This window comes from Monodelphis domestica, chromosome 2, assembly GCF_027887165.1.
Source record: "Monodelphis domestica isolate mMonDom1 chromosome 2, mMonDom1.pri, whole genome shotgun sequence".
Classification (NCBI taxonomy): domain Eukaryota; kingdom Metazoa; phylum Chordata; class Mammalia; order Didelphimorphia; family Didelphidae; genus Monodelphis; species Monodelphis domestica.
Genome location: NC_077228.1, coordinates 27101121 through 27124663, shown reverse-complemented (window position 1 = coordinate 27124663; position 23543 = coordinate 27101121). Strand labels below are relative to the sequence as shown.

Sequence of the window (23543 nt, the reverse complement as noted above, 5' to 3'; positions counted from 1 at the left end):
GGGCCAGGCGCCACCCTGGGAGGGAGCTGCTGCTTCCGGCCCGGCTCTTAGAGGGGCAAAAGGAGGCAGACGAGGTGAAGTGACCTGCCCAGGGTCACACAGCCAGGAAGCATCTTCCTGAATGGAGGCTCTCTGGGCATCACCCCTCACTCAGCAGGAACGTTAGTGGAGGCGTCCCCGGAGGAGAGGCGGGCGAGCGGGGCTCACGGGGTTCTGGCGGCTCAGACGAAGCCTGCTCCATCGCCCAAAGGATCCCCACAAGCGCTGCTCTCGCCCGCAGAGGCTTCCCCGGGGCCCTGGAGAGGGGGGCAGGGAGGGCCGGCCGGCACTTACCAGGTGGGCCTCCTCGGCGCACTGCTGCCTCACGTCGCTGAGCTGCTCCTCCAGGGCGGCCTTCTGCTCGTCGAGCCCACTCAAGAGGTCCTGCACTTCCTGCTTCTGGGCATGCAGCTTCTGCAGATTGCTGCTCTCCCTCTTGACTTCATCCTGAAGGTCCTGGAGCCAAAGAAAACACGCGGCCGTGTCCAGTGGGAGATGCAGGACAAGGGAACGGCGGGGAGGAGGATGCCGGCCCGGCCCTCCCGCCACGACTCTGGGCTGGCGGACAGGAGAAAGGAGCCCGCGGCCTCTCTGTCAGCGCAGGTCCTTGGAGAGGTTACGGAGGAGGCCGGGGGCCCTGCGGGGCCTCCCTGCCCTGGGCTCGCCCCGTCCATCCTCCGAGGCCCCCTTCAGGAAGTGGAGAGGCCGCGGAATCGCTTCCCATCCCCAACCTGACAGCCATCCCTGACGCGGTCCTCAAGGTTCCCCGGCGCCCCGGCACTGGCCGGACAGCCCGGCATCGCCCATGCCAGGCGCGTCAGCGATGGGGACAATCGGCCACACGCCGGGTTCTCGGACGTCCTCCGAGTGCCTTCCTCCATCATCGCCCCCTACAGGTCCCTCTGCACACTGCCAACATCTCTGCCCTCCATTCAAAATCTAGAACTGGGGGTTGCAGAGGAGCACGACCGAGAACACGGCCCACCGGCGGGCCTGTGAACCGTCAGACCCCCCTCCACAGCGTCGCATTCGCCATTGCGGTTTTGATAGGCGGCAGGTCGGTGTGAGAAATTAAATGGCGATTTGGGGGAGTTTTGCAGAAGTCCCAGACAACACACGGAGGCCGACAGAGGACGGAAAAAGTGTAGAAACGCAGAAATGCGTGAAATATGCGGACAGTAAATCCCAACACGGTTTATCTGACGATCACAAATACACGCAATTTCTTTTTTTAAGTTAAAATCAGTGATAAAGCTTTCAAAAAGAATGCAAAAGCTAGCGGGTGACCCACGAATGCCAGAACTGTTCACATCCACCCACCGATAGCCTGTGACCAAGAACTTCGGCCACACGTTACGATACGGTCCTGCAAACCCTCATAAAGGGACAACATTCAGCTCTCTTCTCTGGGACCGCCGCAGAGTTTCCCGATGGGGGGGTGCCAAACTCCCGACCCCCCCCCTCCATGTGAAAGGGGTACCTGTATTTCCTCATCTAGGAAAGGGCCCCTTTAGTCCCGACCCTTTAACTTCACGCACTGCACATAGCGGAAGGCCCCGACCAGGGCGCCAGAACGCCTCTTCCTGGCTGGTCTCGCTCACCCAGAAGTCACCTCCCTGGGCTCGGCAGCATCCGTTTCCCGTGCCAGCCGCCAGCCATTAACTGGATGGCAAGAGAACGAAGACGCCGCCTGGATCCCGTCCGCAGGGGGCTAGACAGGCATCCCCACCTGCAGAGGCTCAGACTGCCCTGGGAAAAGCCGCCGCACCCTCGAGGGTCCCCGGAGGCGATGTGGGAATGGCCCCTGGGACGGAGAGGACCCGAGGGGGGCGGCGGGAGGTCGAGGGATGGCGCCGAGCAGGCCCAGACCCCAGAGGGCGGGAGCGGCTACGGAGGACTGTGGGCCTCGCTTCCAGAATCCACCAGGCACATGCCTGCCTCGGCACTCCCGAGATGAGGTTTAGGTCTGGCGCTATTTCCTCTAAGAAAGAGGAAACGGGGAAGCGTGGCCAGATCGAAGGTGGGAAGACCTGGGTTCTAATCCAGCCTCCGACATAGCTCCGGGCCGTGAGAGTCACTGACTGCGAGCTTCTAATTCTCTGTGAAATGAAGGTAGTCTGAGACTCAGCAGATCCGTCCCTCCTCTCAAAGGAGGCGGCAGGGCCAAGGAGGGGGCCGGCCTGGCAGCTCTGCCCTCTCTTACCTTCCTGACGACACGTAATTGTTTTCAACAGACTTTTCTAAAAGCTGAAGATCCAAACTGTGTCCGAGCGCACGTGCCACGGGATCTGGGCCGTGCAGGCGGCAGCGCGAGGATGGACACCTCGAACGCAACAGCACACGCACGTTTCCAGGGAAAGCCCCGCGGCCGAGGCCCCCCCGTCCCCCCGATGTCCCCCCGACGGCACCCTCTGCTGCCTGGAGGAGAGGCGAAGGCCCCGGGCACGGGCCGCTGGACAGCGGCTGGACGTGGGGAATGCGCCCCCCCCCCCCCCAGGGAAACTCGGAGAAGGCGAGACATCGTCCCCTCACGCAGCTCTCCGAGTGTCGGCCTTCACACAGAAAAGAGGCTCTAAACCGCTCCAGAACAACAAACCAAAGCTGCCAAAGCCAGCTTTCTGCGAGCGACGCAGCGCCTGGCTCCATCCTGGGGGGGGCAGAGAAGGCCTGTGCGCGCCCAGATGGCCCCCCCCGCACAGATCCACGGCCTGACGTGCCCCGGATCCGTCTGGCAGCTGCGGGGGACGCAGCGTCACCAGGACGTCACGGGAACAAGCGAGGCCCAAAAGAGGGGATTCTCTAAGCGAGCGGCTGACTGCGCGCCTCGGCCCTTCCTGCGGAGACGGAGAGCATCGTCGCCCCCCTTCAAGAGCACTTAGCACGAGGAAACGGGGAGCCGCGGGAAGCCCCACGTGTGGCGAGCAGCGAGCGGGCCGAGGCCGCCCCGGAATGGGCCGGAAGCTGTGGCCTGACGCCCTGCCCTGTTCTGAACTCTCCTTATTTGGGGACGATCTCTGAGCCTGACGTGGAGCCCTCCGGATCCGCCCGAGGAGGCCCAGGGAGGCTCCTGCCGGGCCAGGCTTGGGGCCCTTTTGTTTTGAACCCTCACCTTGGAATCACTACTGGGTACTGGCTCCGCGGCAGAAGAGGGGTCAGGGCTAGGCAGTGGGGGCCAAGTGACCTGTCCAAGGTCACCCAGCCAGGAAGTGTCTGAGGCCAGATTGGAACCCAGGACCTCCCGTCTCTAGGCCGGGCTCTCCATCCCGAGCCCCCCAGCTGCCCCCTCATGGCTGTTTTAAAGGGAAATGCGCCCTTTGAGGGCTTCGGCCCCCCGCCAAGAAGAGACAACCAAAGGGGACGGCCAGCCCCATCTCTCGGCCCGGCCTCCCGGTGATTGCCTTTTGAGGACAGACAGCCGCACCGTCCCTAACGCCGACAGCACGGACACGTCCGGAGGTCGCCAGGAGAGCCGCCTCGGCACAGCCACGCCGGCCGCCTTTCACCAAATCACAGATGCCGTAGAAAGAGCCGCAAGAGCTAGAGGGGGTTCTGGGTTCTAATCTAACCTGGCTTCCCCGCGGTGTGACCCTGGGCACGTGGTCTAAGCCCAGCTGCCTCACTCGGGCAGCGCCCCTGCCTTGGACCATGCTTAGAAGAAAGAGTTTAAAATACAAATAAAGAGAAGAGGAGACGGAGCTCCTGCGCTTTCCCCAGGCCGGGACTCTCCCTCCTTCCTGCCTTTCTGGGGGCCTCTCCATGCACTCGGGAGGTCCAGCCGTCCGGCCGCAGTTCATCTCCCACCTCCAGGCCTCTGCACTGGCGGAGCTCCTCGGGGCCTCTTGGATGGCCACCGGTACCGGACGCGGGCCAGACCCCGCCTCACCCGCTCCACGGCCGTTCCTGGGCCTTCCTCCGTGATGATGGCTCACGGGATTCCCTTTTCCTCTACAAGAACACGGACTGCAGTGGGGGGAGGCTGGGGGGCTCAGTGGATTCAGAGGAAGATCCCGGGGTCCAACGTGGCCTCCGACACTTCCTGGCTGGGGCCCCGACGAGTCCCTTCATCGCGTGCCTCCAGCGGGGCTCTGGGGGCGGGCCCATAAGGGAAGCGAGCACAGGCAGAGCCCCGGACGTGGCGGGGGACTCCCCGAGGAAGGGCTGATCCTCGGAGCTCCCAGGCCAGGAGAGGGGCCGAAGGCCTCCCTACCTGATCCCGGGGGGGGACCGGAACCTGGGCCTCTCCAACGCCGAGAGGGAAGAGGATGGGCTGGGGGAGGCTGAGCTGGAGGGCCTGGGTGGGGGGGCCGAGACTGGACGGATGACCACCCTGAGGTCTCCGGCCCCCTTCATCTTTCGTCCCCCATTTACCAGGCCCCCGAGAGGGAGAAGGTCTGCACGGACGAGGCCCCGGGCAGGAGGACAACGAGGCACAGACAGACCCGAGTTCAAATCCAGCTTTTGATTCTTGCCACTTGGGTGAGCCCGGGCCAGTTGTTTAGTCTGTTTGCCTCGTTTCTTAAACTGTAAAATGGAGACCACAGCCCTGAGCCCGGGGCCGGCACATGGCGGAGGCCCTGGAGAGGAGGCCCGAGGTGCGCTGGGGAGAGAGGCCGCCTGGGCAAGAGCTTCGAAGGCAGGTAACGTGAGGGCGTCCCCAACAGCTGGGGGGACTTCCTGGCTGACCGCAGGAACCTCGGGCGGGCCATCCTCCCAAGAGGCCCCTCCAGGCCAGGGGACGCGGCGGCCATTTGTTTCAGGTTAGCCAACAGGCTTGTGTCTGGGTCTGTGGCTCCGTCCCCTGCTGACCTCTCACACATCTCTAAGAAGCCCAGGGACGGAGTAGGGGAGGCCCTAGTGGGGAGGCCCTAGTGGGGAGGCCCCAGAGGGGAGGCCCTAGTGGGGAGGCCCTGGAGAGGAGGCCTCAGAGGAGGCCCTAGTGGGGAGGCCCTGGAGAGGTCTCGGTGGGGAGGCCCCAAAGAGGAGGCCCTGGAGAGGAGGCCCTGGAGAGGAGGCCCTGGAGAGGAGGCCCTGGAGAGGAGGCCCCGGAGAGGAGGCCCTGGAGAGGAGGCCCCGGAGAGGTCTTGGTGGGGAGGTCTGGGGCACCCAGGGAAGGTTATCCAGGGCCCACGCAGGTCTGGCTTAGAAAGGACCTGCTGATGCAGTGGCCGGTTCCTGACCCCCTCACGCCCCCTTCTGAGCCCCCGGCCGCAGCTCTCTTCTCTGCCCTCGCCCAGGCCACCCCAGGCACATCTTCAATTCTTCATTTTTAAAACTGGACTTCGCCGGCAGTAACCGGCCCTCGTGAGGAGCCGCAAATGGGAAAAGGGGCCGGGGGGGGGGGGGGGCTTCTTCTTGGGCAGATCTCTGGCCCTGCCCCGGGGAGGGGCCTTCCAGGGCTTAGACAGGGGGCTCCGGGCTCGGGAGGCTGCCCGCACGGGACAGTGCACGAAGCAGGGAAGAGCGCTGCGGACCAGAAGAGCCTTCGAGGGAACGGGCTCCCCTGCGGTCTGGCAGCAGCCCAGCCGAGTGAGGCCGGCCACGAGGGGCTCAGGGGACGGGGGGCCAGGCTAGAGGCCGGAGGCCCGGGGTTCCGATCTGGCCTCACCGCTCTTCTGCCTTGGAAGCCACAGGCAGAGGGTGAGGGTAAGTAAATGAACCCAAGTCAGCAGGGCCCCACGGCCAGGTGGAAGCACTGCTTTGATCCAAGGGAGGCCCAGGGAGGCAGGGGAGGAGGAAGCCCTCCCTCGAGGGAGGCCCAGGGAGGCAGGGGAGGAGGAAGCCCTCCCTGGAGGGAGGCCCAGGGAGGCAGGGGAGGAGGAAGCCCTCCCTGGAGGGAGGCCCAGGGAGGCAGGGGAGGAGGAAGCCCTCCCTCGAGGGAGGCCCAGGGAGGCAGGGGAGGAGGAAGCCCTCCCTCGAGGGAGGCCCAGGGAGGCAGGGGAGGAGGAAGCCCTCCCTGGAGGGAGGCCCAGGGAGGCAGGGGAGGAGGAAGCCCTCCCTCGAGGGAGGCCCAGGGAGGCAGGGGAGGAGGAAGCCCTCCCTCGAGGGAGGCCCAGGGAGGCAGGGGAGGAGGAAGCCCTCCCTCATCGGGGCAGCAGCCTCTCCCCCCAGCCCGAGGAGGCAGTTGTGTCCTGTGCAGAAGATGGAAGCGCAGAGGGAAAACGAGGCACGCAGCGGGCGGGCCGGCCATTCCCGCGGGCTCTCCCCAGGCCTGCGGCCCCCGGAGGGCTGAATGAACGCTGTCCAGGCTGCGCTGACCTAAGCCTGCATTCGTCTGTGCTCTCTGGCCAGCCCTCCTTCCCTCCCCGTTGCTGCCTGGTTCCTGCGCTCCTGGGGAGCCGGGGGCACCCCGTCTGTGGCTCTGCTGCCTCAGGCAGTTGGGGGGGCACAAGGAAGCTAAGACCCCCCGGGGGGGAGGGGCTGCCAGAGAAGGTCCGGACCCCCCCGCGTGTCCCTGCACGAACGCGCCTTCGCCAAAGGGACACTGGCTGGGGAGGGGGAGAGGAGACGCTCCGATCCCCTTTGTGTGCGTTCTGCTGCAGAGCTCGGCTAAATTTAGAACGGACGGACCGAGACCCGCCAAGGCGGACTCCTGGGGCTCCCCTTCTGCCCCCTGGAAAACGCTGGGCTCTCCTACGCGCCAGGGACGTCTCTCAAGGGGCTCAGAGACTCCCCACAACACCCCAGGCCCCCTCCAGGCAGACGCTGACTGTCACCTTGACTCTTGCACCCTCTTTGGGTGTCTCCTGCCCAACGGACGGCCCCTCCCCCTCCCCCTGGGGTTCCCCACAAAGCCATCTTTCCTTCCCGGCCGCTGCACCGCCAGGCCAGTCTCTGAGGAACGGCCTCCATAAACCCCCACACAATGACCTGAAACAGCGGGAGCTCCAAGCTCTGCTCATTCCACCGTGCATCCCCCCGGAGGGGCCCCCAAACGTCTCAGCTCTGAAAGCCGAGCCAGAAGGGAGGAGCGGCACGGCTGGGGGTGGGGGTGGCTGTCGCCGTCCCGGCCCGGGATCCCCTAAAAAGGACGGCCGCGCGCCACTCCGGAGGGGGCCCCCCCTTGTTGGTTCCCTGCTGACATGGCCGGAAGGAGCCCATGTGGGCGAACATCCGTCCATCTGTCCGTCCCCCTACTGTGGGGCGCCTCACGCGCTCCGTGGCTGAAAAACCTGCCCTTTCCTGGGGCGTCAGAGGGGTGCTGCTGGCAGACAGCCTGGCCGAGCTCCCCGGGGTCACTCTAGACCCTGTCTAGGAGGGGCCGCGGCCCCAGAGGAGATGGGGGGCCGTGACCCCCCCGGGCCCCCCCCACCTGGGCACGGAGGCCAGCCCGGCTCTTACCTGGACCTCGCTGGTCCTGTGCCGGATGTGGTCCTCCTTCTCCTGCAGATCCTGCTCCACGCTGCTCTTCTCCCTGGAAGACCAGCACACAAGGCAAGAGTATTTGAGCACGTCGGCCACGGCCGGGAGGGCCATCCACCCCGCCAGGCCCGAGGCGCCGGGCAAGTGCATGGCGGCACATGCAGCCCGGCGCCGCCTCGCCCGAGACGGCCGGAGCAGGCGCGACCCCCTCGCCGGCGCTGCGAGACGGGCTTCAGTGGAAGGAAGAGATTCACCGGGAAGGAGGGGACGGAGTCAGTGAGCTCACTGTTGCCATGGAAGGCGGGCAGGAGAGGGAGGGGCCGCCTCCGCGTTAACCCTTCGCGGCAGGGCGGGAGAGCCGGGGAGAAGCCTCGGGCCCAGAGCCTGCCTTCTAGCGAGCCAAAGGAAGAGTCTGGTGCGGCCGAGGCCAGCCCCTCCCCCGCAGGGCCCCCGCAGACCCCTGGGGCCGCCCAAAGCCAGCCTGGCCCCACGCCACACCCTCTGAGCTGGGGGGGGGGAGCCCACCCACGGCAGGGCTAAGAGAGCCGCCTTCCCCTGGGCTTGGCCCTCCCCGGACACGAGCACCCGTGGGGGGCGTCTGCAGCAGCCCCAAAGCTTTCTGGCCCAGGTTCCCACTCACTGTGCGTCAGCCGGAGGGGGAGGAGGCCGCGGCGACTTTAAACAATCCCTCACCACGTGCATCATGGCACGACCCCCGCCCCCGCCCCAAATACCGCCGCACTCAGGAGAAAGCAGGGCCCCCCCATCTCGGGCGCCTGGCTCCGGCTCTGGTCTATTCAGCCAGAGGGACGGAGAGAGAGTCACACGGACCCCCTCCCCCCAGGCCTCCCAGGAGAGGCCGTATTCATTGGGCTCCTTATCCCTGCCAGCAGGTGAGGCTGCCCGAAGCGGCAGCGGGGAGGCTGTGCTTCTTGGGCCGAAGCTCCCGGAGGGCGGAGCTGCCGGCACCGCGCCGGGCACACGGGCAGAGGAGCAGCGTTTATCAGCGGGACGTGGCGTGTGTCCCCCCACAAAGGCTTCTTCTGGAACCCGCATCCTCCTTGGAATGTGATACTGCTCTAGGGCACAAGAAGGGGCCCTCGGAGGCCATCTACGGTGAGGGACTCGGCCTGGTGGCTGCCACGACACATTCGCTGAGATTCTGTCCGCAGGAGGAGGGGAGCAAAGCTCGGCGGCCTCTCGTCCCCCGGAACCACATGCTTCCGCTGCCCCAGGGAGCCCCTCCAGGCCAGCCCGCTCATTGTGCAGAGGAGGAAACCGAGGCCCTGCCCAAAGGCCAGCAGCCAAGGCCAGCCACGCACGGACCTAGACTCTACCACGATAGAGAAGACGGTAGAAGACGGGCAAAGGAGCAATCCGGGCCCTGCGCTGGCACCCAAAGCCCCGTCGTAGCTCCATCCTGCCGGGCCAGGCCGGTCTCCCAGAAAGCCCGTCATCTCTGCTCCCGAGTCGCTGCATTCTGGACGCAACTCGCCTGTTCCCACCTCGAGGCCTTTGCTCACGCTGTTCTGCAGGCCTCTCCCCCTCCCCCTCTCCTGTCCCGCTGGGTCTGCATGCTTCCGTAGTCTAATGGGCGGGTGGGGAGGCCACGCCTTCTAGCAGACCAGCCCATGGAGCCTCCCCAGAACTGACCTGCTCAGGAATCTCTTACTAGTGAGCCAGCACGCAAGGCGCCCTGAGGAGCCCCCCTCCACAGGCGCTCTAAAAGGCTGCCGGAGGCCTCGTGTCCCCGCTGGCTCCCCGTTCTGATTGCTCTGCAAATAGCAGGGGCCCTTTAAGCTCGCAGCACTTCTCCCTGGAGCCCAACACCAGTTTAAAGGCACAAAAGGCCATTTACCATTTAAAGGGAGACTGAATTGGCTCAAAGAGCAAATGATCCTTTTGTCCTTTACAGCCAAGTAAGTCGTCCTCTGTCCAGCCTGCTCCGTGCAGAGCAACCTTGTAAGAAAGACGGCAACAACACCAGGTCACGGCCGCGATTCGTCCTCTGTCCAGCCTGCTCTGTCCAGCCTGCTCTGTCCAGCCAGGTCTGTGCAGAGCAACCCTTGTAAGAAAGACGGCAACAACACCAGGTCACGGCCGCGATTCGTTGGGGCCCACGATTTCCCTGTTTAACCCAGGGGAGAAAACAGCTTCCTTAAGGGGAAACCGACCTACGCAACACGGAGCGGACCCACCCTAGGCCCATAGATTTTTCTGAGTCGCGGTCTTAAAAGGGGACGCTTGTGGCCTCAGAGCCCCAACAAGATGCACAAGCTGCGGAGCCGCTGCGGCAGCCCCAGGCCCGAGAGATCCCATCACGATTCAGCGTGGCCACGCTGGGGGCTCAGTCACTGTCCAGGGCTGAAGAGGGCCAGGAGAATCCAGAAGCGTATGCGAAGGGCCCCGCACGGGCCAAAGTCACAGCCAAAACCATCCGTGCCATCCAGAAACGCAGGCGATGGGGCTGGAGGAGGGGGAGGGGGAGGGATGTCTGTAACGGAGGGAAGCCAATTTGGAAGCCACCAAAATGGGGCAGGTAAAGAGGGCGAATTCACGAAGCGCTTCCTAGGTGCCACGTGCTGGGGGAGTCCGTCTCTGTCCTCAGGGAGACCCGTCCTCTTAGGAGTTGGGCGGGCGAGGCAGAGGCGCGGGGCCCGGCAGTCTGCAGGGAGACTGGCGAGGCCTGAAGGTCTTTCCTCACACCTAAAGGCTTGCCGTAGAGAGAGGGTTTATCAAGGGCTTCCTCTACGTGCCGGGCATCCCACGAAGCCAAGCCGGTGCGTATTCGTGCCACGAGAAGCATGCCAGGCAGAGCCTGCCCTCTAGGAGCTCACATGCTAAAAAGGGGAGACAGCACACTCACTCAGGGGCAAATACATTGGTCAAGGCCAGAGCGGCGACTCCCCAACTCATCCAAGGGGCGTGAAGGGAACCAAGAAGGCTGACAGGGAAGAGGGGCTCCCGAGCCCACCGATCTTGAGGGAGACGGAAGGAAAGCGGAGGAAGAAGGTGGGCCTTCACTGCCGCCAGCGGCTGACCCCACGGGCCTTCGGGCTGCCCCGCTGCCAGTCTTTAGGAAGGGGAAACTATCGTAATCCGAGGGTGGACCAGAGAAAAGGCCCCGTGAGTGGAGAGCAGGTGAACGATAAGACTCGGGAATCATCGGGCTTGGGGTGGAAGGAAGGGGAAGAGTCCAGCACGATGCCACACTGTCAACGTGGGCAAAGGAAGGATTAGGGAAAGCATTTGGGGAAGGGGCTAGTTGGGCTTAAGCGGGGTGGGATGAGTTCCATTTTGGAAATGATGAATTGAGGATATTCACGGGTCACTGAAAAGGGGTGTCTAGCAAGACGGTGATGCGAGACGATCTGAGGGGATGTTAAGGCTGAATATACACATCCTGGAGTCATCTACACAGCGATGGTAGAGAAGCACGAGGGAAGGAAAAGGAAGGCATCGTGGGGGCATCCCTCAGAGCAGCCGATAGAGTACAGGAACATCCAAGTTCTAATCTGGTCTCCGACACTTACGGGCAAGTCTCTGAATCCTGTTTGCCTCAGTTTCCTCATCTGAAAAACAGAGCTAGAGAAGGAAACGGCAAACCACGCTGGTATCTTTACCAAGAAAACTCCAAATGGGGTTACAGAGAGTTAGATAGGACTGAAATGGCAAACTTATTGGGGACGGAAAATGGATGATGATCCAGCAAAGAAGACGGAAAAAACCAAGTCAGGTATGAAGAGACCTGGAGACAGTCTTGTAATAGAAGGCAAGAGGAGAAAAAAGTTGGCAACACGGTGGAAGAAGGCAGAGGTCAAAGAAGAGGCCCGGAGACCCGGCCATCAAGATTAGTGATAATCACGGAGGGGGCGGCCTCACTCAGGTCAAGCCAGAAGCCACATTCCAGGGGCCACAAAGGCTGAGGGGGGCTTCCGACTGGCACGGCCATCTTCCAGGGACCCGCCAAGACACAAAGAGAAAGAGGAGAGGCACACAGCACCGCTCTCTAGGCCCATTTAGTGTTTTCCCTTTGGCTATGGGGGACAGTCTGGGGATCAAGGGTTCAGCAGAGAATGCCCCATCAGGGTGACCACAGCCAGCTGGGTGCTCTGTCCTGTATTCAATGTGCTGTAGGCAGCCCTGTAAGCTGGGACGGTAAACACTGCAAATAGCACGCCTTCATCTTAGAATAAACACCTTGTATTATTCCAAAGCAGAAGAGCAGTATGGGCTAGGCAATAGGAGGTCGAGTGACTTGCCCAGGGTCATATAGGTAGGACGTGCCAGAGGCCAGATTTGAAACCAGGGCCTCCCACCACTGGGTGTGGCTCTCTGTCCACGGGGCCTGCTCCCAAAGATTTTTTTTTTTAAATAAAGAAGTTTGGCCAGGAACAGGAGTAGAACTCTAGAAAAATGTCAGGTGGTGGCTAGGACAACAGGGAGAATGCAGAACGTGTAGAAAGACACAGGTTCGAGTCCCTTGCCTCTGACAAGGCAGCTCTCCAAGACTCCGTTTCATTAACTGCACGATGGGAATAAGCCTGTGGCAATGGATGACTGGGAAGCCCACGGGCAGGTGTCACATGCTCTCCGCAGAGGCTGACCCAAGCGCTCCTTTCTGCCGCTGAATTCTAGTCTGAAGAGTCTGGGCCCAGGAGCCAACGAGGCCGCAGAGGCGGGGGGCACCCACTGCCCACAGGATGGTGCGCTCTGCTGCTCGGTCTCTACATGCCGGACACCCGCCGGTCTGGGCTTGGGCATTCCGTCACCCTAAATACCTTCCATCTCAGAGTCAATGCGATGCATTAGGGCTCAGGCATTAGAGTGCACACTAGGAAGCGTCCAGGTCACCCTTGAACCCAGAGCCTCCCATCTCCAGCCGCGGCTCTCTACCCTCTCAGCTAGGACGGCCTCTTGTACAGATGTCCTCCCCAAGCTTTTATGGATCGACAGCAAGTCCAACGAGTTGCGGATACCCATTGAGGGTCTAGGAAGGGCCCAGTTCCAATGCGGTGTGTTCCTGCCCCATTTCCGGTCACCAGACCCAGTGTCCTTTCTGTCACTTCTGGCCAGTGACCACGCTCCGGACGTCCTCCCCTCCCCACTTCCACCCACAAGCCTGCAGGCCTCCCCCGATGCCCTCCGGAAGGCCTTCTGAGGCCATCGAGAGGGGCCAAAGGTCGCGTAGCACAGTCCCTGGCACACCGCAAGTATCCGATCAAAATAGGCCTGCTGACCGTGAGGCCCGAGCATGTCTGTCGGCCTTCCTCCCGCGGTCTGCGGAGGGGGGGGATGGAAGCCGGGCTCCATGAATATTCCATGAGCTTTGCTCTGCGGCTCCTTCCAGAAGCAGACAGGACACCGACACTCGTGCTACAATTCTTAAGCTCTTCTCCCGCTTCGCTCTGCCAGAAGGGGCCCGTGAGTCAGCAGGGAAAGGGGGGCTCTGGGTTCAGTTCATCTGCCTCCTTTGAGGGGCTCCCTGGCCACCTCACAAGGCTGCATTTTCCTCCTCTCTAAAATGGGGGTGACACGGACCCAAATGGCTTCTCGGGCCCTTTCCGCCTCCAGATCTCCAATGCCGGCATTCCAGAACAAGAGTAAAGGGAAGGAATCCGATCCAGGGGCTAAGCCGTGAGGGGTGATCTGGACAAGAAAGGCTTCACTGAGGATGGAGAAGGGAGGAAAAGGCCGCCCCAGAGTCTTCTCAGGCAGGGGAACGGAAGCTCCCCGTACAATAAATAAGTAAAAAGGCGGCCAATTGTGATCAAATCAGAGAACCAAAGTCTGAGCCCAAAGGGCGCTGGGGCTGCTTCTTCTGCCGAAGACCCCCGGACAGACGGTTACAGGGAGGCTCTTCCCGGGCCCAGACGTATCCCCATCACCTCCTGGCCCTCGAGTCCAACCAAAGACTCACTTCCTGTCAGGAGTCTTCCCGGGCTTCCTTCATCTGAGTGACGTTCTTCTATCCAATCGATCCCGTTGCTATCTGGTCAGTACTTGCTTCCCTGCTTCCATGTTGTCACTAGCATTAGACTGTGAGTTCCCCGAGGGCGAGGTTTCTGTGGCGCCCTACTTCGTATCCGCAGCAGGAAGCCGAATGCCTGATACAGGGCAGGTGCTTAACAAATGCTTCCTGGCTGCCGGCTAGACTTGCTTGAAATCGCAGAGTCCCGGCTCAGGGCCCTTCCCCCAATACGCATTCCTCCTCCGGCTCAGAGAAACACGCCAGGGGACTTCTTCAGCCCCAAAGCACTAGCAGAGGCCATTTCCATCTGGGTCGTGAAGACGTCCAGAGCTTTGGAGCTGGGCCTGTTGGCTTCGCTTCAAAGGCTCCCATCGTGAGTGGGACGATTCAGGAGAAACGGCAGCAGTAAAAAATGAATGAAAGTCTCAAAGCAGTTTTTTGGTTTCCGTAAATAAATGCTTTACCTGCCAAGTTTTCAGAGGCTACTTTGTCTCTTCCCATCCGCCACACATCTATTTTGTTAACCTGACAATCTAAAGAATTAGCCAATTGGACTGATATAGAGCAAAAATTAAAAAAACCTATTTGAGTCAACAGAAAGCTTAGCCTAAGGAAGAGTTGCCGATAAGTAAAAAGCAAATGGAAGGGAGCTTCCCCCCAAAGTGATGGAGAAAAATCAAACTCGCCCCACGTTTTTTGTTTTTAATTCTTCTTTCTTTTATTTTAATAATAAATGTCTGCATAAGTTTTCCAACGTTGTATGATTCAGGTTGTCTCCCTCCTTTCCTCTCACAGTTGAAAAGCAAGTCAGTCTGCAGTCTTACGTGGCTAAATCCTACCCAGTCTTTTGGCTGAACGACGGTGATAGTCTATTTAGGGTTGACGTTTGATTTCTGAATGGAGTATTTGGGGTTCTGAAAGCTCCCTATACGATGAAATCCCCAAACGGGCGATTTTAAAAATCCCCCCATGAGGCACCAGCGACGGCCTTCTGGTCTCGGCGCCTCGGCCTTCCCAAAGCCCTGAACTCAAGTCAAGCGGCCATCCAGCGAAGCGGAGAAAACCAAAGTCCTAGCTCAGGCCTGAGGCTCGGGACTCGGAGGGGAAAACACAAGACTTCACCTGTATGGACACGCGGCCCCCCAGACCACGAAGAGGCGGGGAGGGGCGCGCACTCGTAGCCACCAAGAAAAAGAAGCTCAAGGGCCAAGAGGTTGTGATTTCCCTTCTGGACAGTCTTTGTAAATGGAACTGCTCCTGCTCTCTGGTTTGGCAAAATTTGGACTATCAAAAGAAATCAATGAATAAACATTGTGCTAAGAACTGAGGAAACAGTGACAAAAAGAAGCCTTCCTGTCCCCATTCCAGAACCTATAGAAGCAAATGCAAAAGAAACAGGAGGCCGCCTAGGGAAAAAGAGAGGAAGGGGGATGGGCAGTGGGGTGGGACCCGGAGAGTAAAAGGGGAGAATCCCCAGGGGACCCCGTGCAGTTATAGGGGGGCTCAAATGAGACCATTTGTAAATGCATTTTGGAGCTCAGCCCAGAGGCCAAAAGAGGCCAAAAGACTCCACATCCTGGCCTCAGCCCACGCCTGCCTCTGTTCCCTTGGCTGTATGACGGGGATCCGCACAGCGCCGGCTTCCCAGGATCGTTATGAGAATCAAGAGATGGCGACAGGGACGGCACTTCACAAATCTGGAAGCACTCTGTACACTGTTGTTAAATCGTTTTTCACTTGGATCCAACTCTTTTATTTGTTTTTAAACCCTGACCTTCCATCCTAGAATCAATACTGTATTCCAAGGCAGAAGAGTGGTCAGGGCTAGGCAATGGGGGCCAAGTGACTTGCCCAGGTCACACAGCTAGGACGTGTCTGAGGCCAGGTTACCCAGGACCTTCCGTCTCTAGGCCTGGCTCTCCATCCACTGAGCTACCCAGCTGCGCCCCCCCCCCCCCCCCCCCCCCCCCCCGTGGATCCAACTCATTTGACATTTTCTTGACAAAGATCCTGCTGTCTGTCATTTCCTTTTCCGGGTCATTTTACAGATGAGGAAACTGAAGCAAAGAGGATTAAATGACTTGTCCAGTCAAACATATAGTACGGGTCTGAGGTCAGATTTGAACTTGTGGAATGAGTCTTCCTTACTCCTGGCCCAGCGCTCTATCCACTATGCCACCTAGCTGCCACACCAAACTGTATAAATGGTAAATGAAAACTATTAAAATAAAGTCAGATCTAAAGACTTAGAAAAATATTAATTGCTCATGGCTGATCAAGCCAATATAATTTTTAAAAAAACCTACCTAAAATAATCAACTTATTCAGTGTCATAACAATCAAATTGTGCAAAAATTATTTTACAGAATTAGAAAAAATAATAAAATTCATATGGAAGAACAAAAGATCAAGAATATCAAGGGAATTAATGAAAAAAATGTGGAAGTAAGTGGCCTAGAAGTATCATATTTCAAAATGTTTTTACAAAGCTGTAATCATCAAAACAATCTGGTACTGGCTAGAAAACATCAGTGGAGAATATCAGCTACACAATACATAGCAGCAAATGGCCTTAGTTATTTGGTGTTTGATAAACCCAGAGATCCAAGCTTTTGGGACAAGAATTAACTGCTAGGAAAACTGGAAAAAAGGAATGGCAGAGATTGGGTATAAACCAACATCTCATACCTTAAATCAAGATAAGACCAAAATAGATTTGGACATAAAGGATACTACCATGACCAAACTCAGAGGCACAGAGAATAGTCTACCTATCAGATCTATGGATACGGAAGAACGTATGACCAAATGAGGTAGTAAACATTATAGGATGTAAAATGGAAAACTTTGATTATATGAAACTAAAAGGTTTTTGGACAAAAACAAAACCAATGCAACCGAGACTAGAAAAAAAGAGGAGAAAGCTGGGGGTAAAATTTTTATAGTGTCTCTGATAAAGGCCTTATTTCTTAAATATATAATTGAATCAAAGTTCTAAGAATACAAATCATTCCCCAACTGATAAATGGTCGAAGGATATGACGAGGCAGAAGAAATCAAGGCTATATATAATCACATGAAAAAATGCTCTCAATCACTCTCAATTAGAGAAATACAAATTAAAACAAGTCTGAAGTTCCACCTGACATCTATCAGATTGGTGAATATGACAGAAAAGGAAAATAATGAATGTTGGGGGGGATGGGACAAAATTGGGGCACTAATGCACTGATTCAACCATTCTGAAGAGAAATTGGGAACTATTGCCAAAAAGCTTTAAAATTGTGCCTACTTTGATCCAGCAGTACCACTCCTGGGTCTGTGGCCCAAAGAGATTAGTACAGCAATATTTATGGCAGCTCTTTTTGTGGTGGTAAAGAATTGTAAACTGAGGGGAATGGCTGAGGTGTGGGATTGTGATGGACACTACTGTGGTATAAGAAATGATGTGAGGGATGATTTAAGAAAAGCCTGAAAAGATCACCTGAACTGATGCAAAGCGAAGAGAGCAGAACCGGGAACGTCGCACCCAGCAACAACGAGACGATGAACGCTTAGGAATGACTCGGCTACTCTGAGCAATACAGCGATTCAGGAAAATCCTCGAGGACTCATGAAGAAAAATGCCGTTTGCCTCCAGAGGAAGAACTCATGAAGTCCGCACGCAACCGAGTCCTGCCATATTTAACTTTTATTTCTTCACTTTTCGTTCATGTTTGAGTTCTTTGGCAAAAGATGTTTTACATGACTGCACATGTAAAATCGGAATCAGACTGCTTGGGGAGGGGAGAGAGGGTGAGGATTTGGCTCAAACTTACAGAAAATGAAGTGGAAAAAATTATTTTTTCATGTAATTGAGAAAAAATAAAATATTAGTAAAGAAAAAATAATTGTTATTAAACATCAGTTCTGACAATAGCTATTACTCAATTTCTTCAAGACATAAAGGGAACGGATTCAAACTCAGAGAACTGAGAGCCACTCTCTAACGGGTCAATGTTGCAAAAGGATATGAACAGGTCAAAGAAGAAATCGAAGCAGGTCCCCCCTCCCCCTCATCTGTTTAGCACAGAGGCCCGTGGAACAATGGCAGGCGCGCTGGAGCCCTTCTCCTAGGTCTGTGGCCGAAAGGGAAGAGACCCCTGAGCACAGCAGGGTTGAGAGCAGCGCTTGGGAAGGAGGGAAATGCAGCCATGGGGGAGCCGGGGCACCCGCCACAGGCAACAATGAGGGGGGGAGACCTCTGTGATCTGATGCAAAGTGAGAACAGGAAGTCATAGGAGGGAGCAGAGCCACGACAAACCACTAGGGCGGAGACGTGGAGGTGACCTACGGTCCAGCTCTACAGAGATGGATTTAAAATGCGAACAAGGGGGCAGCTAGTCCGCTCAGTGGTTAGAGAGCCGGGCCTAGAGACCGGAGGTCCTGGGTTCAAATCTGACCTCACACGGGCTCCCTGGGCAAGTCCCTTAACCCCCATGGCCTCGCCCTGACCGCTCTTCTGCCTTGGAACTAACACTCAGTATCGACTCTAAGACAGAAGGTGAGGGTTTCACACACACACTCACTCACACACTCACTCACACACACTCACACTCACTCACACTCACACACACACACTCACACTCACACTCACATTCATTTTCAGGGATGGCCAATGCGGGAAGGTGTTTGGTCGGACAATGTACGTTTGCTACCAGGGTTTGGGCTTGGGTCCTTTCCTTTAAATTGCGCAGTGGGAAGACGAGGCAACTGCTCGTAAAAATGAATTAATTTTTCTGAAACAAGAAAGGGACGGGATGGCAAGCACACATCTGCAGCCCTTCCAACAAGTCGTCCCATACCAAGAAGTGCAGCCACAGGAAATCCCCCCCCCCCCCCCCCCCGGATCTCCTTCCTTACAAGGAGTGAGAATCTGCTTCTCTGCATTTCGCTCCTAAAAATGCTGAATCGGGCACCTCCCGGCCTTGGCTGGAGGCTCTGACTTCTCCCAGCCAGGGTCACGCTCCCTGCGGAAACTTCCCCATTCGTGGACTCTCCACGAGCCCCCGAAGCCCCCTGCTGGAGAGGGCGCTGCCCGCTGGGCCCAAGCGGAGCCACGTCTGGGCTTCCTCTCCAGGCCGGGTTAAACAAACCCGCACATCCGGCAGCCACTGTCCCCCTCCGAGGGGGGAGCCCGGGAAGGAGGACGCGCCTCACTGGCCTGCCATGCCAGGCGGAGGGCACAGAACAGGCCAGACTGAAGTGAATGCCTGTCCCCATCCCCCACTGCTCCAAACCGCGTCCCCGGCTACACGTTCCCATCAGCCCCCTGAGGGAGAGGGCAGAGGAGGAAGGACAGACGGAAGGCGGACAGACTCACGGGGCCCATCATTTTCTGGAATGATCAACAGAGCCAGCCGCAGCGACCCTGGGCCGGGTACCGAAGGATGGCAGGACTACGGCGGCAGGTGATGGCAAAGAGTCAGCGGGAATGACCGAGTCACGGAATAAAAGCCTCTACGCGTTCCAGGGGACTTTTCTGAAAACGGTTACTGCCAAAGCCGAGGCGCGCCGCCATTCCCGCGCCTGCGGGCATCCGGGCAGGGCCGGGTGGACGCCGCCGAGGACTCGAGGGGAGCCCAGGCCACACCGTAACTGCCCCCCACACCCCGGACAGGTCCTCAGAGATCTCCGTTTCTGGTACAACAATCCTCGCCCCAGCAGCGGCCTCCTCACGAGGGGGGAGGCCGGCCTCGGCCCCCAGCTCACGGCAGGGGACCCTCCTACGGGTCAAACCTGTCGTTTTACAAATGAGGAGGGGGGAGATGGTGAGGCCAGAATGGGCGGCGAGGTCTAACTCCACATCCACTCCGCCATGCCGAGAGCCAACAATCAGTTGTTAGATGTTTGCAGAAGATGGAGAAACGGGATTAAAATGCTGCTAATTATTTTCTATGGGTGCTACCATCCCCATCAAAACTGCCATCAGGGGCAGCGAGGCGACTCCGTGGAGAGAGGGCCAGGCCTGGAAATGGAAGGTCCCGGGTTCAAATGGGGCCTCTGGCCCTGCCTAGCTGTGTGACCCTGGGCAAGTCACTTAACCCCAGTAGCCAAGCAGCACTCACCATTCCTCTGCCTTGGAACTCCTACACAGTACTGATTCTAAGACAGAAGGTGAGAGTTTAAAAAGGCCATCATTAGAGAAATCATTTGTCACAAAGATAATTAGTTGACAGTGAAAGGGGTCAATTCCCAGAAAGACGGTTTGGAGAGAAAGCAGGCCGAGGCCGAGAAGCAGGAGCCCAGCCCTCGGCTCTGTCAGAGGGGCCCGCTGTCCCGAGCTCGCCCGCCTTCTCTCTTCATTCCACACCAAACTCCCCCACGCAGGGCACATTCGCAGGAGCGGCCTCTCCAGGGAGGAAGGCCGTGGGTCCGGCCAGCGGCCTCTCCAGGGAGGAAGGCCGTGGGTCCGGCCAGCGGCCTCTCCAGGGAGGAAGGCCGTGGGTCCGGCCAGCGGCCTCTCCAGGGAGGAAGGCCGTGGGTCCGGCCAGCGGCCTCTCCAGGGAGGAAGGCCGTGGGTCCGGCCAGCGGCCTCTCCAGGGAGGAAGGCCGTGGGTCCGGCCAGCGGCCTCTCCAGGGAGGAAGGCCGTGGGTCCGGCCAGCGGCCTCTCCAGGGAGGAAGGCCGTGGGTCCGGCCAGCGGCCTCTCCAGGGAGGAAGGCCGTGGGTCCGGCCAGCGGCCTCTCCAGGGAGGGACTTTCAGCCTGGGCTCTCGGCCCTACGGGCCTCTTCGCACTACAACCAGCCCAGATGTGGCCTGTTCCGGCCACTCCCGTCTCCTCCGTCCTGCGATGGGTCCCCGAGGAATTGTGCCAGAAGAGCAGCCAGGCAGGCAAATGGGCGAAGGCAGGCTAGCCTGGGCCGGGAGGGGGGGACGGCTTGGAGACCCCCAAGACCCAGGTGTGTAGCTTGGCGAGGGGTCTGGCGCACAGTAGGTGCTTGATGTCTCCTGAAGGTGTGGCCCCGGGCACGTGGGCGCCCTTCTCTCGGTCTCCATTTGGCCGTCCAAAGAGCGAGGCTAATGATGCGTTTTCTCTCGGGCGGGAGGCCGTTGGGTTCCCACACCTGGTTCCAAAGAACAAGTGCTGCGTGCTTGAACTGTACTTCGCGCTGCTCAGAGACTCCCGAAGAGCATGCTGGGCCCACTGCGGGGGACGCCCGGCTCCCCTCCAGCAACGGGCTAACAAGGACGAGGAGACCGTGGGGGGGCCTGAAAAGAGCACTGGCGAGGCTGAGCCGCGGCCACGCCGGGTGGCGCCTGGGAACGCCGGGCTCCGTTCCCAACGGGAAGGCCCAGGGAGGCGAGCGCCCTTCACGCCTCCGTGAGGGACAAAGAGGCCTGCCAGTGTCCGCGGGACAAAAGCGTGCCGCCCCTCCAAGCGCGTCCCCAGTCTGCCCGTCCACGCTCCACGCGGGGTGCTGCTGGCCTCCCTTCTAGTCTCTCCCGGCAGGCTCCAAACGTTCCGGCGCCTCTCCTTAGTCACGCCATCACTGGTCCCCTCCCTTCCCGCCCCCACCAAGAAGCCCACACACGAGGGGAGGGACCGAAACCCCTCGGGCTTCGGGCTTTGCTCTGCTTGGACGTGCCGACGGCTGGGTCCAAGTCATCTGTCTGCCCTGAAGGCCGTGACCCAAAGAAGGGACTAGAGGCCTCGCTGCAGAGGCCTCAAGAGAAGCGGGGAGCCAGAACAAGGCCGAGTGCCCGAGGCTCGGCGGGCCCGCACTAGACCCCGAAGGGCGCCGGCCAAACAAGCGGCAGCCCAGGGGTTCCTCTCTCCCCCCTCACACACTGTCCTGATGACGCCAGGACACGTGGGCCGCGGCTAGCCGTGGATCCCACAGCGAGGGGGTGTCTGAGGCCACGTTCGAACCCGGGGCCTGCCGACTCCAGGCCTGGCCCTCTAACCGCCCCCTGGAAACGCTTTCATGACCAAGACAGAGCAGTGAGCAGAACCAGGGGCCAAAGGGAGCCTGACCACCGCCCGAGAGGGGGATGAGCCCCACCATGGCCGGGTGCCGGGCCGAGAAGGGGAGACGCACAGCGGAGCCCCCGGCCGCCCCGCGCCGGACCCTCCCACGGGGGATCAGAGCGAGGCCCCGTGCCACGTACCTCTGCAGGTCCATGATCTCGTTGTTCAGGGAATCGAGCTCCTTAATAGCAGAAAAATCAGCCGCTGGGCTCCTCTGCAAAGAGAGCACAAGCACTCGTCGCCATCAGACGGACACGGGGAGGGCGGCCCTGCCGCGGCAGCCGGCCGCAGCCGCCAGAGTCTCGGGCCGCCCGCCCGCCGGGGCCCTCCCTGCCCTCTGGAGTGTCGGGCCGGGGGGCCTCCGTCCAGGGCGGCTCCCCACAGTAAGCAATTCACCCCTTAAGGAGCAAAGGCTTTGCCCTCCCCGGGCAGCCCCCCCAGACCACCCCTCGCACGGAGCGGCAGCTTCTCCGGAGCCCTGCCGTGGCCAGCTTTCTGGGGACGGCCTGCTGGGCCCGCCTGAACCGACAGGCCGGCACTGGGGAGAGCCGCAAAGGTTTCTGGGGAGGGCTGAGAGCCAATGTGGCCCGGCAGGCACAGCCGGCCTCGGGGCCCACAGGACTCGAATCCAGGGCAGCCACCCGTCTCGGAGAGGTCGGAGAAGGCACCGGCCTGCACCGGGGAGGAGGAAGTGTCCCCCCACGAGCTCCCGGGCCAGGGAAATAAAGGCAGCCTCGGGGGAGAAGCTGATTCGGTCTGACTCTAAGAGAGGCCCTGCGCTGTCTGTCTGGAGGAAGCCAGTTCTGGCAGGGCACATGGCCTACTCCAAGGCCTTCCGCACTTCTCTAACTGGGCCCAAAGAAAGGCGGCTGCCCAGTCTGGGGCGGCCTTATTAGACGCCTAGAAGCTCTGTGTTCCGCCCACACGTCCCAGATTTCCCGCCTCCAGGCCTTGGCTCACCACTTCCCTTCTTTACTAGTTCCAGGATTATTCATCCTAAAAGTCCAACTCAAAGGCTTGGCCCAGACCAGCCGCAGCTCACTGCGGGGTCCTGACGGAACGTGGGGCCTCGACTGAAAGTGCCACAAGGAGGAGGCCACGGCCAGGCCTCCCGGGCTGGACGCCCAAGGCCTCGAGGGGGGTCAGCCCTGCTCCGCCTGGCCAGCGGTGCCTCCTCAGCTCTCCATGTAAAAGCCTCCGGGCCCCGGGTGCGGGTCCTGCCCCCCACGTGCCTGCTCTGCTCACATGCTTTCTTCCCCAAGCCAGCACCAAGGGCTCAGGTGGGGTCTCGTCCCCATCCCCCTCGAGGGGGGAAAGGCCCCAGCTCAGGCTTGCTTTGCCACCAGTCACAGAATCTGTGCTTTTCCAAGTCCTCTTGGGGACACTCACTACCTTCCAAGATACGGCTCCCCCACTGGGTCGTTCCCTTCTCCCTGCCATGCGTAGCTCTTGCTGCCAGTATAACTTCGGAAGCCACAGAGAAGAACTACACGGACTCGGCTCCCCCAAGATGCAGCCCGGAAATGACAGATCCACGAGGCCACGCCAGGCCAAGGGGCGCCCTTGCCGGGCCATGCCGAAGAGCTCTGCGCTGGGGCGCTCTGGGGGAAGCTCGGACCCCCCCAAGCCAAGGCCGCCTCGTTCTGGAAGGGCTGAACAAGTACCGCTCGAAGCTCGCGGGAGAGGAGAGGCCAGAACCTGAGAGGCCCAGAAAGGCCCAAAGCCTCGAGAGGGCGGCCGGAGGGAGGGAAGCGCCCCTCAAAGTGGGGCCGCAACGGCAGGCTTTTTGAGGCGAGGATACAGAAAACGGGCAAAATCCCATTTGAACCTGCCCTAACCAGCGGGGGTGCCAGGAGGCGGCACAAAACCCTCATTACCCGGGAGGAGGCCGGCCCACACCGGGCACGTGACTTGGCCCCGGGCAGCCCGGTGCCAAGCTGACCGCCCGTCCCCCGGGGGGCCTCCGCAGAAATGCCAGTCAGGGGAGCTGGGCTCAAACCCGGGCAGCGCCTCCTAGTGACGGCCCTCGTGGGGCCCCGGGAGCTATAAAAAAGGTCTCTAAGAGGAGAACCAGGCGGCAGTGACCGAGTCTGACTCCCGCAGGAGAGGAGGCCACACACCCGGCGAGGCGGGGGGCTGGCCTGGCCCCCCTCCACGCCCGTG

The 23543-nt window shown here is 59.8% G+C and overlaps 1 protein-coding gene across 6 annotated transcripts in view; it reads right to left on the bottom strand.

Moving 5' to 3' along the window:
- Positions 1-23543, bottom strand: part of EPS15 (epidermal growth factor receptor pathway substrate 15) — a 103649-nt gene that overhangs the window by 19363 nt on the left and 60743 nt on the right. For all 6 annotated transcript variants that reach the window (XM_056815159.1, XM_056815160.1, XM_056815161.1 and 3 more), the window contains exons 12-14: positions 21521-21594; positions 7378-7450; positions 334-495 (exon numbers count right to left, since the gene is read on the bottom strand). In XM_056815159.1, the coding sequence (XP_056671137.1) occupies positions 334-495; positions 7378-7450; positions 21521-21594 (309 nt within the window). The remainder of the gene's footprint in view (positions 1-333; positions 496-7377; positions 7451-21520; positions 21595-23543) is intronic.